This window comes from Hemiscyllium ocellatum, chromosome 9 (assembly GCF_020745735.1).
Source record: "Hemiscyllium ocellatum isolate sHemOce1 chromosome 9, sHemOce1.pat.X.cur, whole genome shotgun sequence".
Lineage (NCBI taxonomy): Eukaryota > Metazoa > Chordata > Chondrichthyes > Orectolobiformes > Hemiscylliidae > Hemiscyllium > Hemiscyllium ocellatum.
In genome coordinates this window covers 112,340,894-112,360,073 of record NC_083409.1, presented here as the reverse complement: position 1 = coordinate 112,360,073, position 19,180 = coordinate 112,340,894, and the positions used below count along the sequence as shown (strand labels likewise).

Here is a 19,180-nt window from a genome sequence, read left to right as displayed (position 1 = left end):
CCTCCAACATTGCTTTAACTTTTATTTGGTCACTTATTATTCATTATTCATTTATGGGATGTGGGCTTTGGTGACTAGGCCAGTGCTCATTCCCATCCTGACTTGCCCACAGGGCACTTAAGAGTTAACCAATTGCTGTGGGTCTGGAGTTGTGTGTAAGCCAGACCAGGTAACGATGGCAGTTTTCTTCAGGCACTATCCTATCACAGTTTGAATAGTGAGGAAGGTGATTGGTATGCTTTTCTTTATTGGTCGGTGCATCGAGTATAGGAGTTGAGAGGTCGTGTCGCAGCTGTACAGGACATTGGTTAGGCCACTTTTGGAATAATGTCTCCTTGCTATAGGAAGGATGTTGTGAAATGTGAAAGGGTTCACCAATGATTTACAAGGATATTACCAGGGTTGGAGGGTTTGAACTATTGGGAGAAGCTCCAGTCTTCCCTGGAGCGTTGGAGGCTGAGGGGTGACCTTATAGAGGTTTTTAAAATCATGAGGGGGCATGGATACAGTAAATAAACAAGATATTTTCCCCTGAATGAGGGAGTTCAGAATGAGAGGGCATAGTTTTAGGTTGAGGGGGAAAAATTTTAAAAAAGATCTTTTTTCACACAGAGGGTGGTGGTGTGTTTGGAATGAGCTGCCAGAGGAGGAGGCTGACACAATTACAGCATTTAAAAGGCATCTGGATGGGTATACAAATAGGAATATGTGAGTTGGGAAGAGAGGGATACTGGCCAAATGCTATCAAATGGAACCAGATTAGTTTTGGATATCGGGTCAGCATGAACAATTTGGACTGAAGGGTCTGTTTCCGTGCTGTACATCTCTATGACTCTATGATATTCATGAACCCGATGGGATTTTCCTGACAATTGACAATAGCTTCATAAACGTCATTAGTTCGAAGTTAGGAAACAGAGGGTGGTGGTAGAGGGTTGCTTTTCAGACTGGAGGCCTCTAACCAGTGACATGCCACAAGAATCGGTGCTGGATTCTTTGGTTTTTAGCATATATATAAATGATTTGGATATGAATAAAAGAGGTATAATAATAGGTTTGCAGGTGACACCAAAATTTGTGCTGTAGGGCAGTGAAGATTATCTCAGAATACAATGGGATCTTGATCAGGTAAGTCATTGGGTCAAGGAGGAGCAGATAGAGTTTAATCTAGATAAATGTGAAGGTTGCACTTTGTTAAGGCAAACCAGGGCAGGACTTGTACACTTACTGGTAGACCTCTCGGGAGTGTTGTCAAACAGAGAGTCAAAGGTGTGCAGGTTTGTAGTTCCTTGAAACTGCAATCACAGGTCAACAGGGTAGGGAAGACGGCGTGTGGCACACTTACCTTCATTGGTCAGAGCACTGCGTTTAGGATAAAAGCAAATTACTGCGGATGCTGGAATCTGAAACCAAAAGAGAAAATGCTGGAAAATCTCAGCAGGTCTGGCAGCATCTGTAAGGAGAGAAAACAGCTGACGTTTCGAGTCTAACTGACCCTTTGTCAAAGTATAGGAGTTGGGATATTACATTGAGGACATTGGTGAGGCCACTTTTGGAATACTGCCTTCAATTAGTCATACAGCACAGGAATAAACTCTTCAGTCCAACCTGTCCATGCCAACCAGATATCCGAATCCAATCTAGTACCATTTACCAGCACCCGGCCCATATCCCTCTAAATCTTTCCTATTCATAGACCCATCCAGATGTCTTTCAAATGCTGTAATTGTACCAGCCTCCACCACTTCCTCTGGCAGCTCATTCCATACACACACCACCCTCTGTGTGAAAAAGTTGTCCCTTTGGTCCCCTTATAATCCTTCCTCTCTCACCTTAAACTTATGCCCTCTCATTCTGGACTCGCCCCACCCCAGGGGAAAGACCTTGCCTATTTACCCTATTCATGCCCCTCATGACTTTATAAACCTCTATAAGGTCACCCCTCAGCCAGTCAAAAACAAAATCAGAGGATAAGTGTTACTAGACTTGTAACGTGCCCCGGTATTACTAGATGGGCTGAATGTCCACCTACCATGATGGGAATCTTGCCAACAATTTTTATTTTAAATTGGAATCACTTGAAAGGGCTACTTTTCCCACAGGACAAGAAAATGAAATGGTCAGGTTTGCAGGCAGTGTGAGTGTTTGGGGTGAACAGGGGAGGTTGTGTTCCGGACAGTGAGCTGCTCTCTCTCTCTCTCTCTCTCCAAAGTTTCACTCAAATCTTCCTGACGTCAGTGTGACCAGAGGAGGCTGCTGCTGGTGCGGAGTCTGCAATTGGTTCGGCTTCCCACCCAACTTCCCCGCAGTGTGTGTGTGTGTGTGAGTAACGAACCAGGAAGGAAGTTGCAGAGTTCACAATGCAAACATGTAAAAGTTGCTGCAGGTAACCCGGGGCTCGGCGAACACCCCTCTCCCCCTGGACAGGCACGACCCCGGACTCTGCACACACTCACCACCCCCTCTACACACACACACACCGGGGGACAGGGAGAGGATTAGGGTCCCCTCCCGGAACCCGCACCCGATGGAGTCCCCGCAGCTCACCGAGGACGAGATGGCTGAAATAAAAAAGGAAGTAAGTTTGCTGTCGCTGTTTGAACAAAATGCGAAGAGCGGACGGGGTTTCCTGCCCCAGCCTCTGCTGTTCACCTGCCCCCCCCACCTTACAGGGTAGGACAGGTGAGGGGGGTGTCGGGCTAGTGGGCACACTGAAGTTGGCCTACCCAGGCTGTACCTGGGTCACTGCACTGTGGGTACACCTGGGCACTGAGGCTGGTGTAGCTGGGGGCAGTGGGGAAAGGCCCAGTTGGGCACTGGGAGGTGTCTTATACTTGAACAATATGAGCCTGCGGCTCCTGTGCTGAGAGAGACTGGACAATGTGTCCAAATTCAGCGTGGCCTTTCTCTGATCCAACGCCAGGAGCATCCGGAATCAGGTGGGTGAACTGGCAGCATGGGTTGGTACCTGGGACTCCGATGTTGTGGCTATTTCAGAGCTATTTCTGGATAAAGCAGGGACAGGAATGGTTGTTGCAGCTTCCAGGGTTTAGACAGAGAAAGTGAGGTCTGCAGATGCTGGAGATCAGAGCTGAAAACGTGTTGCTGGAAAAGTGCAGCAGGTCAGGCAGCATCCAAGGAACAGGAACCTGAAGAAGGGCTTATGCCCGAAACGTCGATTCTCCTGTTCCTTGGATGCTGCCAGGATTTAGATGTTTCGGTAAGAACAGAGAAGATGGTAAAAGAGGGGGAGGTGAGGCATTGTTAGTTAAGGACAGTATTACGATGGCAGAAAGGATTTTTGATGACTCATCTACTGAGGTAGTATGGGCTGAGGTTAGAAACAGGAAATGAGAGGTCACCATGTTGGGAGTTTTCTACAGGCCTCTGAATAGTTCTGGAGATTTAAAGGGTACCAAAGATAATTCTGCATGGAAGTGAGAATGACCGTGTTGCTGTTATCGGGCTTTAACTTTCCGATATTGACTGGAAATGTTATAGTTCAAGTACTTTAGAGGAGTCAGTTTTTGTCCAGTGTGTGCAGGATGAATTGGAAGCACGAGCTTCCAATTAAACCTCTCGGACTATCAGCTGGTGTTATGTGATTTTTAATTTTGTACACCCCAATCCAACACCAGCATCTCCAAATCATGTGTGTAGGATGGGTTTCCTGACACAGTCTGTAGACAGGCCAACAAGGCAAGAGGCCACATTAAATTTTCTAATGGGTAATGTACCTGGTCAGGTGTTAGATTTGTAGGTAGGTGAGCACTTTGGTGATAGTGACCACAATTCAATTATGTTTACTTTGGTGATGGAAAGGCATAGATATGTACTGCAGGACAAGAGTTATTGCTGGGGGAAAGGCAATTATGATGTGATTAGGCAAGATCTAGAATGGGGAAGGAAACTGCAGGAGATGGGAACAATTGAAATGTGGAGCTTCTAACAGCTCCTGTGTGTCCTTGATGTGTATGTACCTGTCAGGTAGGGAGGAAGTGGTCAAGCCAGGGAGCCGTGGTTTACTAAAGAAGTTGAATCTCTTGTCAAGAGGGAGGACAAACATTATGTTAGGATGAGACATGAAGGCTCAGTTAGGGCACTTGAGAGTTATAGGTTAGCCAGGAAAGACCTAAACAGGGAGCTAAGAAGAGCCAGGAAGGGACATGAGGACACAGGATCAAGGAAAACCCTAAAGTTTTCCATAGGTATATCAGGAATAAAAGAATGACTCGAGAAAGGTGAGGGCGAATCAAGGAAGTAGTGGGACGTTGTGCGTGGAGTCCAAGGAGATAGGAGAGGCGCTGAAAGAATGTTTGTTCATCAGTATTCGCACTGGAAAAAGGCAATGTTGAGCAGAATACTGCGACACAGGCTACTAGATGAGGCGGGATTGAAGTTTACAGGGTGGAGGTGTTAGCAATTCTGGAAAGTGTAAAAAATATGTAAGTCCCCTGGGCCAGGTGGAATTTACCCTAGTATTCTCTGGGAAGCCAGGGAGGAGATAATCAAGCCTTTGGCTTAGATCTTTATATCATCATTGTCCACAGGAATAGTGCCAGAGGACTGGAGGATAGCAAATGTTGTCCCCTTGTTCAAGAAGGGGAGTAGAGACAACCCTGGTAATTATAGACCAGTGAGCCTTACCTGAATTGTAGGTAAACTGTTAGAAAAGTTATAAGAGATAGGATTAATAATCATCTGGAGAGGAATAATTTGATTAGGGATAGTCAACACCGTTTTGTGAAGGGTAGGTCATGCCTCTCTCATCTTATTGATTTCTTTGAGAAGGTGACCAAACAGGTGGATGAGGATAAAGTGGTTGATGTGGTGTATGTGGATTTCAGTAAGGTGTTTGATAAGGTTCCCCACGGTAGGCTATTGCACAAAATACGGGGGCATGGGATTGAGGGTGATTTAACCGTTTGGATCAGAAATTGGCGAGCTGAGAAAAGACAGAGGGTGGTGGTTGATGGGAAATGTTCATCCTGGAGTTCAGTTAGTGGTTGTGCACTACTGTTTGTCACTTTTATAAATGACCTGGTTGAGGGCATAGAAGGATGGGTTAGTAAATTTGCAAATGACACTAAGGTCGGTAGCGTTGTGGATAGTGCTGAAGGATGTTGCAGGTTATAGAGGGACATAGTTAGGCTGCAGAGCTGGGCTGAGAGGTGGCAAATGGAGTTTAATGCGAAAAGTGTGAGGTGATTCACTTTGAAAGGAGCAACAGAACTAAAGAATACTGGGCTAATGATAAGATTCTTAGTTGTGTAGATGAGCAGAGAGATCTCGGTGTCCATGTACATAGATCCATGAAAGTTGCCACCCGGGTGGATAGGGTTGTTAAGAGGGTATAGGGCACGTTAGCTTTAATTGGTAGAGGGATCAGGTTTTGGAGACATGAGGTCATGTTGCAGCTGTACAAAACTATGGTGCAGCTGCACTTGGAGTATTGTGTACAGTTCTGGTCATTGCATTATAGGAAAGATATGGAAACATTGGAGAGGGTTTAGAGGCAATTTACCAGGATGTTGCCTGGTATGGAGGGAAGGTCTTATGAGGAAAGGCTGAGGGACTTGAGGCTGTTTTCGTTAGAGAGAAGGTTGAGAGGTGACTTAATTCAGATATATAAGATAATCAGAGGGTTAGATAGGGTGAACAGTGAGAGCCTTTTTCCTTGGATGGTGATGGCTAGCACAAGGAGACATAGCTTTAAATTGAGGGGTGTTAGATACGGGACAGATTCAGAGGTAGTTTCTTTACTCAGAGAGCAGTAGGTGCATGGAGTGCACTGCCTGTAACAGTAGTATACTTGCCAAGTTTAAGGGCATTTTAATGGTCATTGGAAAAACATATGGATGAAAATGGAATAGTGTAGGATAGATGGGCTTCAGATATGTTCTATAGGTCGGTGCAACATCAAGGGCCGAAGGGCCTAAACTGCGCTGTAATGTTCTATGTTCTATTATGAAAAGTCTAGTTGCTGACACTGAGCTTCTGCATTGGGGTCTGAGTTTGATTTTATTTTGCGGTAATGCTTTTCAGAAAACCCAGTTTTTCGCAAGTGTCACATGACTTTGACCAGTGACAGGTCTTGCTCTATAATTAAACTAGTCAGTGACTGTGGGTTAGAGGCAGATTAACATTCAGGTTGTAAGTTTGCTCACTGAGCAGGTAGGTTTGTTCCCGGATGTTCTGTCACCATGCTCGGTAACATCATCTGTGAGCCTCCAATGAAACAGATGTTTGGCTGCAACAAACACTATATCGGACAGACAGACAGGAAACTAGCCACCAGGATACACGAACACCAACTAGCCACCACAAGACATGACCCACTATCACTAGTATCCTTACATACCATGAAGAAGGATTGAGACAACACATCCATCCTGGGGCAGGCTAAACAAGACACACGCATGGGAATTCCTAAATGCCTGGCATTCAAACCGGAACTCCACCAATAAACACACATCAATTTGGATCCTATTTACCAACCTCTGAGAAAAGGAACTGGAAATGACATCACCCACCTTAACAGACCAAGACACACAAATAGGAAGCAGGACAGAACACCAGCGCTTCATCGGAGGCTCACTGATGATGTTACCGAGCGTGGTGATGAAATGGCTGAGAACAATCCTATCAGCTCAGCGAGCGAACTTACAACCTGACCCTCAACCTGAGCTACAAATCTTCACAAAAATTGCAAGCAGATTAACATTGCATACAGAAATTAGAGTCAACACAGGTATGAGGCTGTGAGAGACCACTCCCTGTGAGATTATTATTGTGAAGAGAATGTTAACACATGCTTTAAAACTATGTCTGCTATTTGTGAAAGGAGAATTTGACATATTTTAATGTCGTGTTTATTTTTTTTCTCCTTGTGTAATACCGAGCTTGGAGGAACTTTTGTACTTAAGGTTCATGTTCCCATTTTCCTATCCCTCCGTGTCCTTGCCTTGTAATCCTTCGCAGCCCAACAATCCCTGAGTGAATCTGCTGTTTTAATCACTTCACCACCAGTGGCCCTGAACTCCTGAATTCCTTCTGTAAAAATCTCTCTCTCTCACATTCTCTCTCTCTCTCTTCTTCCTATTTGGAAACTTTTGAAAGCTGAATTTTTTTGATCAAGCTTTAACTTGACAGATCTAACATCTTGTGGCACGCTGTCAGAATGTGTCTGATAATTCCTTGTACAGAAACACAGAAAATAGGAGCAGCAGTAGGCCATTCGGCCCTTTGAGCCTGATCTACCGTTCAATAGGATCGTGGCCGACCATCCAATTCAGTCCCCTGTTCCCGTTTTCTCCCCATGTATTTTGCCCTAAGAACTATGTCTAAGTTTTACTTGGAAATATTTTAATGGTTTTGCCTCAACTGCATTCAGTAGCAGAGAATTCCACGGGATCCCCATTCTGAGTGAAGTCATTTCTCCTCATCTCAGTCCTGAATAGCCTACTCCCTGTATCTTTAGACCACGACCCCTTGGTTCTAGGCTCCCTGGTCACCCGGAACATCCATCCTGTGTTTACTGTTTATAGTTCTGTGAGAATTTTATACGTTTCTATAATCTCCACCCTCATTCTTCTGAACTCCTTGCAGTGTCGTCTGCACTGATCCAGTCTGTCTCCATACATCAGCCGTGCCATCCCAGGAATCAGGCTGGTAAACCTTCACTGCACTCCCTCCATAGCCAGGACATCCTTTCTCAGATAAGGAGACCAAAACTATACACAATACCCCAGGTGTGGTTTTACCAAGACCCTGTATAATTGTAGCAAGAGATCTCTGCTCCTGTTCTCAAATCCTTGCACTATGAAGGCCAAAATATTGCTTGTATGAAGTGATGGTTTTCTCTTTTTAGGAATGTTTAAGGCTCTGTAAGACATACAAAATGGTCAAGATCAGCAGGAAACTATAAGATTGGGAAAGCTTTTTAAAGATCAACAGAAAGCCACAAAAAGAGCTGTAAAAAAAATAAGGAACTAACTCAGGATATAAAGGCAGATAGCAAAAGCTTCTATAAATATATAGAACAAAGAAGAATGATGAAAGTAAACATTCGTCCTTTAGAGGATGAGAAAGGGGATTTAGTCACGGGATAAGAGGAAATTGCCAAGGTATTGAACAGGTATTTTGTGTCAATCTTCACAGTAGAGGACACTAAATACATACCAGTAAGTGACAAAGAGAGGAAGGTAGATGAGGACCTGGAAATAATCATTGTTATGGAAGAGATAATGTTGGGCAAGCTAATGGAACTAAGAATAGACAAGTCTCCTGGCCCTGATGGAATGCATCCCATGGTACTAAAAGAGATGGCAGGAGAAGTAGCAAATGTGCTGTGGTCGTTTTCCAAAATTCACTGGATTGTGGGCAGTTCCAGCCGATTGGAAAACAGCAAATGTGATGCCAGTGTTTTAGAAATGGAGGTAGACAAAAGCTGGGGAGTTATCGACGAGTTAGTTAAACTTCTGTAGTGGGGAGCATGTTTGAGCCTGTTATCAAGGAAGAAATAGCAAAGCATCTATGGACGGTTCTGTGGACATGGGCGAGACTCTCGGATGGTTTGTTGCCTCCCGGGTGCCAGGGTCCGAGACGTCTCGGACCATGTCTTCAGAATCCTTAAGGGGGAGGGTGTGCAGCCAGAAGTCGTGGTACATGTTGGCACCAACGACATAGGTAGGAAGAGGGGTGGGGAGGTCACTCAAGAGCTCAGGAAGTTAGGCTGGAAGCTAAAAGCTAGGACAGACAGAGTCGTCATCTCTGGGTTGTTGCCGGTGCCACGTGACAGTGAGGCAAGGAATAAGGAGAGAGTGCAGTTGAACACGTGGCTGCAAGGATGGTGTAGGAGGGAGGGCTTCAGGTATTTGGACAATTGGACTGCAGTCTGGGGAAGGTGGGACCTGTACAAACAGGACGGGTTGCACCTGAACCAGAAGGGCACCAATATCCTGGGGGGTAGGTTTGCTAGCACTCTTCGGGGGGGTTTAAACTAATTTGGCAGGGGGATGGGATCCGGACTTGCAGTCCAGCAAGTAGGCTAGCTGTTTGTCAGGATGTCCAAGAATGTAGGGAGGCTGTGGAGAAGGTAGCACTGACAGGGAATACTTGCGGACACAGAGATGGGCTCAAGTGCGTATACTTCAACGCAAGGAGTATCAGAAATAAGGTGGGTGAACTTAAGGCGTGGATCGGTACCTGGGACTACGATGTTGTGGCCATCACGGAAACGTGGATAGATGAGGGACAGGAATGGTTGTTGGAGGTTCCTGGTTACAGATGTTTCAGTAAGATTAGGGAGGGTGGTAAAAAAGGAGGGGGTGTGGCATTGCTAATTAGAAATGGTATAACGGCTGCAGAAAGGAAGCTTGAGGGGGATCTGCCTTTGGAGGTAGTATGGGCTGAAGTCAGAAATAGGAAAGGTGCAGTCACCTTGTTGGGTGTTTACTATAGGCCCCCCAATAGCAGCAGAGATGTGGAGAAACAGATTGGGAAACAGATTTTGGAAAGGTGCAGAAGCCACAGGGTCGTAGTCATGGGCGACTTCAACTTCCCAAATATTGATTGGAAGCTCTTTAGATCAAGTAGATTGGATGGAGCGGTGTTTGTGCAGTGTGTCCAGGAAGCTTTTCTAACTCAGTATGTAGATTGTCCAACCAGAGGGGAGGCCATATTGGATTTGGTACTCGGTAACGAACCAGGACAAATGATGGGCTTGTTAGTGAGTGAGCATTTTGGTGATGGTGACCACAATTCTGTGACTTTCACCTTGGTTATGCAGGGAGGTAGGTGCGCACAACAGGCTAGATTTTACAATTGGGGGAAGGGAAATTATGATGCTGTAAGACAGGATTTGAAGAGCATAAGTTGGGAGCATAGGCTGTCAGGGAAGGATGTGGTGGAAATGTGGAACTTTTTCAAGGAGCAGATACGACGTGTCCTTGATATGTATGTACCTATCAGGCAGGAAAGAAATGGTCGTGTGAGGGAGCCTTGGTTGACGAGGGAGGTTGAATGTCTAGTAAAGAGGAAGAAGGAGGCTTACATAAGGTTGAGGAAACAGGGTTCAGACAGAGCAGTGGAGGGATACAGGATAGCCAGAAGGGACCTGAAGAAAGGGATTAGGAGAGCTAAGAGAGGGCATGAAAAATCCTTGGCGGATAGGATCAAGGATAACCCCAAGGCATTTTATGCGTATGTGAGAAACATGAGAATGACGAGAACGAGGGTAGGTCCGATCAAGGACAGTAGTGGGAGATTGTGTATTGAGTCGGAAGAGATAGGAGAGGTCTTGAATGAGTACTTTTCTTCAGTATTTACGAACGAGAGGGACCGTATTGTTGAAGAGGAGAGTGTGAAACGGACTGGTAAGCTAGAAGAGATACTTGTTAGGAAGGAAGATGTGTTGGACATTTTGAACGACTTGAGGATAGACAAGTCCCCCGGGCCTGACGGGATATATCCTAGAATTATGTGGGAAGCAAGAGAGGAAATTGCAGTACCGTTGGCAATGATCTTTTCGTCTTCACTGTCAACGGGGGTGGTACCAGGGGACTGGAGAGTGGCAAATGTTGTGCCCCTGTTCAAAAAAGGGAATAGGGATAACCCTGGGAATTACAGGCCAGTTAGTCTTACTTCTGTGGTAGGCAAAGTAATGGAAAGGGTACTGAGGGATAGGATTTATGAGTATCTGGAAAGACACAGCTTGATTAGGGACAGCCAGCACGGATTTGTGAAGGGTAGGTCTTGCCTTACAAGTCTTATTGAATTCTTTGAGGAGGTGACCAAGCATGTGGATGAGGGTAGAGCAGTGGATGTAGTGTACATGGATTTTAGTAAGGCATTTGATAAGGTTCCCATGGTAGGCTTATGCGGAAAGTCAGGAGGCATGGGATAGAGAGAAATTTGGCCAACTGGATAGAAAACTGGCTAACCGGTCGAAGTCAGAGAGTGGTGGTAGATGGTAAATATTCAGCCTGGAGCCCAGTTACAAGTGGAGTTCCGCAGGGATCAGTTCTGGGTCCTCTGCTGTTTGTAATTTTTATTAATGACTTGGATGAGGGAGTCGAAGGGTGGGTCAGTAAATTTGCAGATGATACGAAGATTGGTGGAGTTGTGGACAATGAGGAGGGCTGTTGTCGGCTGCAAAGGGACTTAGATATGATGCAGAGCTGGGCTGAGGAGTGGCAGATGGAGTTCAACCCTGCCAAGTGTGAGGTTGTCCATTTTGGAAGAACAAATAAGAATGCGGAATACAGGGTTAACGGTAGGGTTCTTAGTCAGGTGGAGGAACAGAGGGATCTTGGGGTCTATGTACATAGATCTTTGAAAGTTGCCACTCAGGTGGATAGAGCTTGTAAGAAGGCCTATGGTGTATTAGCGTTCATTAGCAGAGGGATTGAATTCAAGAGTCGTGAAGTGATGTTGCAGCTGTACAGGACTTTGGTTAGGCCACATTTGGAGTACGTGTGCAGTTCTGGTCGCCTCACTTTAGGAAAGATGTGGAAGCTTTGGGGAGGGTGCAGAGAAGATTTACCAGGATGTTGCCTGGAATGGAGAATAGGTTGTACGAGGATAGGTTGAGAGTTCTCGGCCGTTTCTCGTTGGAACGGCGAAGGATGAGGGGTGACTTGATAGAGGTTTATAAGATGATCAGAGGAATAGATAGAGTAGACAGTCAGAAACTTTTTCCCCGGGTACAACAGAGTATTACAAGGGGACATAAATTTAAGGTGAAGGGTGGAAAGTATAGGGGAGATGTCAGGGGTGGGTTCTTTACCCAGAGGGTGGTGGGGGCATGGAATGCGCTGCCCGTGGGAGTGGTAGAGTCAGAATCATTGGTGACCTTTAAGCAGCAATTGGATAGGTACATGGATGGGTGCTTAATCTAGGATAGATGTTCGGCACAACATCGTGGGCCGAAGGGCCTGTTCTGTGCTGTATTGTTCTATGTTCTATGATCTAGGTAGAAATTGTCCCATTGGGCAGATGAAGCATGGGTTCATGAAGGGCAGGTCATGTTTAACTAATCTTCTGGAATTCTATGAAGACATTACGAACACGGTGGACAATGGGGGTGTATATGGAGATTTCTAAAATATATTCGACAAGGTACCGCACAAAAGGCTGCTGCGTGAGAAAAAGGTGCAAGATGTTACGGGCAATATATTAGCATGGATAGAGGATTAGTTAACCAACAGGAAGCAAAGAGTGGGAATAAATGAGTGCTGTTCTGGTTGGTAATCCGTGACTAGTGGTGTGCCTCAGGGATCAATGTTGGGACCACAAATGTTCACAATTTACACAGATGATTTTGTTGTGGCCCATGTGTAATGTGTCAAAGTTTGTTAATGACACTAAGATGTGTGGTAGAGCAAAGTGTGCAGAGGACTGTAACTTTGCAAAGGGACACAGATAGTTAAGTGAATGGGCAAAGGTCTAGCAGATGGAATACAATGTTAGTAAATGTGAAGTCATCCATTTTGGTCGGAGTAGCAGTAAAAAGAATTATTATTTGAATGGTAAAAAGTTGCAGCATGCTGCTGTGCAGAGGGACCTGGGTGTCCTTGTGCATGAATCACAGAGGGTCGGTCTGCAGCTACAACAGGGAATTAGGAAGGCAAATGGAACTTTGTCCTTCATTGCTAAAGCGATTGAGTTTAAAAGCAGGGAGGTTATGTTACAGCTGTACAAGGAGCTGGTGAGGCCACACCTGGAGTACTGTGTGCAGTTTTGGTCTCCTTACTTGAGAAAGGGTGTACTGGCACTGGAGGGGGTGCAGAGGAGGGTCACTGGGTTGATTCTGGAGTTGAGGAGGTTGGCTTATGAGGAGAGACTGAGGAAACTGGGATTATATTCACTGGAATTCAGAAGAATGTAGGGGGATCTTGTAGAAACATATAAAATTATGAAGGGAATCGATTAGATAGATATAGAGAGGATGTTTCCACTGGCGGGTGAAACGAGGACAAGAGGCAGAGCCTCAAGATTAGAGGGAGCAGGGCTAGGACTGAACTGAGAAGGAGCTTCTTCACCCAGAGGGTTGTGAATCTGTAGAATTCCCTGCTCAGGGAAGTAGTTGAGGCTTCCTCAGTAAAGCTAAGGTAGATAATTTTTTTGAACAGTAAAGGAATCAAAGATTATAGTGAGATGGCGGGTGGGTGGAGCTGAGGCCATGGAAAGATCAGCCATGATCTGACAAAATGGTGGAGCAGGCTCGAAGGGCCGGGCGGCCTACTCCTGCTTCTGGTTCTGGTGTTCTTATATCAATGCAAGTTGTTGACATTGCTCTTCTTGCAAGTTTTATTTATGAAAATATGATTGGGAGGAGTATCATTTGTGTGGAGGTGGCATTGTTCCTTTGTCACCAACACTGGACAGATGTCACTATTGGGCTAATGGTCACAATGTGGAGAAAGTGTTCAGTAATGAAATGTGGGTTGTGCAGACAGCTGTAATTGAATGGACTGAACTCACTGATTTGGTCAATTCACAGAACAAGTAAAATGAAACACTTACATTTTAATAGCACCTTTGCCTACCCACAGGCCATCCCATAATGTTTTAGACTTGGGTTTATTGTCACATGTACTTGCATGAGTACAATGAAAGGTTTACAAAGTCGCCAGTTATAGCGCCATCTTTATTTTCATTTTATGGGTGCCACTGCCTAGGCCAGCATTTATTGTCCATCCCTAATTGCCCGGAGGGCAGTTAAGAGACAACCACATTGTTGTGGGTCTGTACACCAGACTAGATGAGGGATGGCAGTTTCCTTCCTTGAAGGATATTTGTGAACCAGATGAGTTTTCCAACAATTTGCAATGGATTCATGGTCATCATTAGACTCTTAGTTCCAGATTTTTTAAAAATTCAAGCTCCTCCATCTGCTGAGGTGAGATTTGAACCCAGGTCCCCAAATCATTACTGGATTTACAGTCGAGCAATGAAACACTAATCCATTATCTCTGCTGTTCAAATTAGAAAAAAACAAATGAAAGGTCCAGCATGACTGTTCCTCAAGCAAGCTGCAACTTTCCCCACCCGCCCCCACCTTGCCAACCCGCCTCTAGACCCTGCCCCATTCCCCCAAACGGAGCCCTCTCCGGGTTGGCCGTTCCAGCCTGTGCCAAACTGAACAGCTGATGACCCAAAGAGTTCCTGAGTCCAGATTCCAGGATCTGGGCACTGCCATCTCTGCTGCTGCCAACGGCCCTCTGACACCGTTCCAACTCCCCGTAACATCAGAAGATGAAAGAAAAGAGAAAGGAAAAAGACTGTGGAAGGGTGGGGGGAGAGAGGGATGGATATGGTTGGCCAGGAGCCCTAATACTCCTACCAAACCAACGCCACCATCTTGAACCATTTTACAGGCAGTGCGCTACTTTTATAATCTAATCATTGTGATCGTGTCATTGCTAAATCATGTTTAGCAAGCTCTCACAAATAGCAATCTGATAGTGACCAGAGGACCTAGGAGCAGAAGTAGGCCATTCAACCCATCAAGTCTGCCCCACCATTTCGTGAGATAATGGATGATCTGATCATGTATAACTCCACTTTTCCCCATAATCCCTTGATTCTCTTACTGTCTCAGCTCGATGACCCAGCCTCGATATCTCTTTCTGGTGAAGGATTCCACAGATTCACAGTCTTCTGAGAGAAGAAATTTCTCCTCATCTCGGTCTTAAATGGGTGACCCTTACCCTGTGACGAGAGGCAACAACCTTTCCACATCTCCCCTGTCAAGTCCCCTAAGAATCTTGTGTGTTTCTATAAGGTCGCCTTTCATTCTTCTATATTCCAACGAGTCCCGGAGGAAACCCACGCAGACATGGGGACAATGTGCAAACTCCACGTAGATAGTTGCCTAAGGTGGGAATTGAACCTGGGTCTCTGGTGCAGAGAGGCAGCAGTGCTAACCAATGAGCCACCTGTTTTCTGCTCAGCACCACCTTCTCGAGGACAGTTAGAAATGGACAAGAAATGCTGGTCTGGCCAGCAATGCCGAATGGATTTTTAAAAAGAATTGGGGTTGTTTCCGAGGAATAGAACATTACAGCGCAGTACAGGCCCTTCAGTCCTTGATGTTGCACCAATCTGTCATACCAATCTGAAGCCCATCTAACCTACACTATTCCATGTACGTCCATATGCTTGTCCAATGTCAACTTAAATGTACTTAAAGCTGGCGAACCTACTACCGCTGCAGGCAAAGCATTCCATACCCTTACTACTCTGAGTAAAGAAATTACCTCTGACATCTGTCCTATATCTATCACCCCTCAATTTAAAGCTATGCCTACTCGTGCCCGCTATCACCATACTTGGAAAAATGCTCTCCCTGTCCACTCTATTTAACCCCCTGATTATCGTATATGTCTCTATTAAGTCACCTCTCAAACTCCTTCTCTCTAACGAAAACAGCCTCAAGTCCCTCAGCCTTTCCTCATAAGACCTTCCCTCCATACCAGTAAATCTCCTCTGCACCCTTTCCAAAGCTTCTACATCCTTCCAATAATGTGGTGACCAGAACTGTACACAGTACTCCAAATGCAGCCGCACTAGAGTTTTGTACAGCTGCAGCATTACCTCATGGTTTCGGAACTTAATCCCTCTATTAATAAAAGCTAAATCACTGTATGCCTTCTTAACAATCCTGTCAATCTGGGTGGCAACTTTCAAGGATCTGTGTACCTGGACACCGAGATCTCTCTGCTCATCTACACTACCAAGAATCTTACCATTAGCCCAGTACTTTGCATTCCGGTTACTCTGACCAAAGTGTATCACCTCACACTTGTCTGCATTAAACTCCATTTGCCACCTCTCAGCCCAACTCTGCAGCTTATCTATGTCTCTCAGTAACTTACAACATCCTTCATCACTATCCACAACTCCACCGACCTTCGTGTCATCTGCAAATTTACTAACCCCCTCTTCTACGCCCTCATCCAGATCGTTTATAAAAATGACAAACAGCAGTGGATCCAACACCGACCCTTACGGTACACCACTGGTAACTGGACTCCAGGGTGAACATTTCCCATCAACCAACACCCTCTGTCTTCTTTCAGCTAGCCAATTACTGATCCAAACTGCTATATCTCCCACAATCCCATTCCTCCGTATTTTGTACAGTAGCCTGCTGTGGGGAACCTTATCGAATGCCATGCTGAGCTCCATATAAACCACATCAACCAGTTTACCCTCATCTATCTGTTTGGTCACCTTCTCAAAGAACTCAGAAGGTTTGTAAGGCACGACTTACTCTTCACAAAACCATGCTGACTATCCCTAATCAAATTATTCTTTATTAGATGATTATAAATCCTATCTCTTATAACCTTTTCCAACATTTTACCAACAACTGAAGTAAGGCTCACTGGTCTATAATTACCAGGGTGGTCTCTACACCCCTTCTTGAACAGGGGAACCACATTTGCTATCCTCCAGTCTTCTGGCACTATTCCTGAAGACAATGACAATTTAAAGATCAATGCCAAAGGCTCGGCAATCTCCTCCCTGGCTTCCCAGAGGACCCTAGGATAAATCCCATCCAGTCCAGGGGTCTTATCTATTTTCACACTCTGCAGGATACCTCTTCCTTGTGAACCTCAATCCCATTTAGTCTAGTAGCCTGTATCTCAGTAATCTCCTCGACGGTATTTTCGTTTTCTAGAGTGAATACTGTCGAAAAATATTCATTTAGTGCTTTCCCTATCTCCTCTGACTCCACACACAACTTCCCATTACTATCCTTGATTGGCTGTAATTGTACTCTCATCATTCTTTTATTCCTTAAATACCTATAGAAAGCCTTAGGATTTACCCTGATCCTATCCGCCAACAACATATCATATCTCCTCCTGGCTCTTCTGAGCTCTCTCTTTAGATCTTTCCTGGCAACCTTGTAACCCTCAAGCGCCCTAACTGAGCCTTCACATCTCATCCTAACATAAGTCTTCCTCTTCCTCTTGACCAGTGATTCCACTTCCTTCCTAATCCACGGCTCCCGCGCTCTACAGCTTCCTCCCTGTCTGACAGCTACATACTTATCTAGGACATACAGGAGCTTTTCCTTGAATAAGCTCCACATTTCTAATGTGCCCATCCCCTGCAATTTCCTTCCCCATCCTATGCTTCCTAAATCTTGCCTAATCGTATCGTAATTGCCTTTCCCCCAGCTGTAACTCTTGCCCAGTGGTACACACCTATTCCTTTCCATCACTAAAGTAAACATAACAGAATTGTGATCGCTATCACCAAAGTGCTCACCCGCTTCCATGTCTAACACCTGGCCTGGCTCATTACCCAGTACCAAATCTAATGTGGCTTCGCCCCTTGTTGGCCTGTCTACATACTGTGTCAGGAAGCCCTCCTGCACACACTGGACAAAAACTGGCCCATCTATAGTACTCGGATTATAGTGTTCCCAGTTGAAAATGCGTTGCTGGTTAAAGCACAGCAGGTCAGGAATGAAGGGCTTATGCCCGAAACGTCGAATTTCCTATTCCTTGGATGCTGCCTGACCTGCTGTGCTTTAACCAGCAACACATTTTCGACTGTGATCTCCAGCATCTGCAGACCTCATTTTTTGCCTATAGTGTTCCCAGTCAATATTTGGAAAGTTGAAGTCCCTCATGACAACTACCCTGTCTCTCTCTCTCCTATCGAGAATCATCTTCACTATCCTTTCCTCTACATCTCTGGAACTATTCGGAGGCCTGTAGAAAACTCCCTACAGGGTGACCTCTCCTTTCCTGTTTCTAACCTCAGCCCATACTACCTCAGTTGACGAGTCCCCAGACATCCTTTTTGCAACTGTAATACTGTCCTTGACCAACAATGCCCCCCCCTCCATCCCCTTTTACCATCTTCTCTGTTCTTACTGAAACATCTAAATCCTGGAACCTGCAACATTAGCCATTCCTGTCCCTGCTCTATCCATGTCTCCAAAGTGGCTACAATATTGAAGTCCCAGGTACCAACGCATGCTGGAAGTTCACCCACCTTATTCTGGATGCTCCTGGCGTTGAAGTAGACACACTTCAAACCAACTTGCTTGCCGGTGCCATCTTGCATCCCTGAAACTTGATGTTGGCCCTCCCTACTCTCAACCTTTTCTATGCACGAACTACAACTTTAGTTCCCATCCTCCTGCTGGAATGGTTTAAACCCACCCCAAAAGCCTTAGCGAATCTCCCCCCCCCCCCCCCCCCCAGGATATTTGTACCCCTCTGGTTCAGATGAAGACCACCTTGCTTGTAGAGGTCCCACCTATCCCAGAAAGAGCCCCAATTGTCCAAAAATCCAAAACCCACCCTTCTGCACCATCCCTGTAGTCATGTATTCAACTCCTCTCTCTCCCTATTCCTTGCCTCACTAGCACGGAAGACTAGAGGATTTGACAGGCTAATTGATGTTTTAGGCTGAGATAGATTCTTGATGGTTGGGAATTGAGGGATACAGGGAAAGAATGGATGTGAGGAATGTTGGATCAGCCACAGTCCTACTGAGGGCTGAGTGGCCTCCTATTCCTATCTCTGTACGGTTTTATGATTTTACAGGATAGGGCTGGGTTTAAATTCGGCAGATAAGGGAAAACTGACCCCGTTAGCTGCTGATGGGAGAACTGAGCACCACAGGTTTGAGGTGCAGTGGGATGTGAGGAGGAAGCATTTGACATGGTGATGGTGATGCTAATGATCTGGAACTCGCTGGCAGTGAGAGTAATACAAATGGAGCCAACGAATGATTTCAACACTTGATTGTGATGGTCTTTCAGGAAAATATAGTTGCAGCAGTGATGGGATAGAGCCCTGGAATGGGGCTGAATGGTATAAAGCCCTGCTAACTCTTGCATTGCAGCTGTTTCGGGATTGCACTGCTGTGTTAAGTTTCAGTGCTCAAACCTGAGAGTCCAAGCTAAACCCACAGCTCTCTGACTCATGGGTGAGAAACTGTTACTCACTGAATCACACAAATGAGCTGACTCCGAGTTTACATCAGGAATAAAGGCTCTTACAGGTTGTAGATTTGCAAATTAATAAAGTAGTGACACATACATCGTATGATCATTCTGTTGTAAAGAGAAAGCAAACAAAATCGTGCAGATGCTGGAAATATGTAACAAACTGAGAATGCTAGAGTAGCTCCAAATCTGTGGAGA

The 19,180-nt window shown here is 45.4% G+C and overlaps 1 protein-coding gene across 2 annotated transcripts in view; it reads left to right on the top strand.

Moving 5' to 3' along the window:
- The first annotated feature begins 2,337 nt into the window (after positions 1-2,337).
- Positions 2,338-19,180, top strand: part of bcl10 (BCL10 immune signaling adaptor) — a 52,927-nt gene continuing 36,084 nt past the window's right edge. For both annotated transcript variants that reach the window (XM_060830024.1, XM_060830023.1), the window contains exon 1: positions 2,338-2,578. In XM_060830024.1, coding sequence (XP_060686007.1) covers positions 2,528-2,578 — 51 coding nt within the window. In that variant the 5' untranslated portion in view covers positions 2,338-2,527. The remainder of the gene's footprint in view (positions 2,579-19,180) is intronic.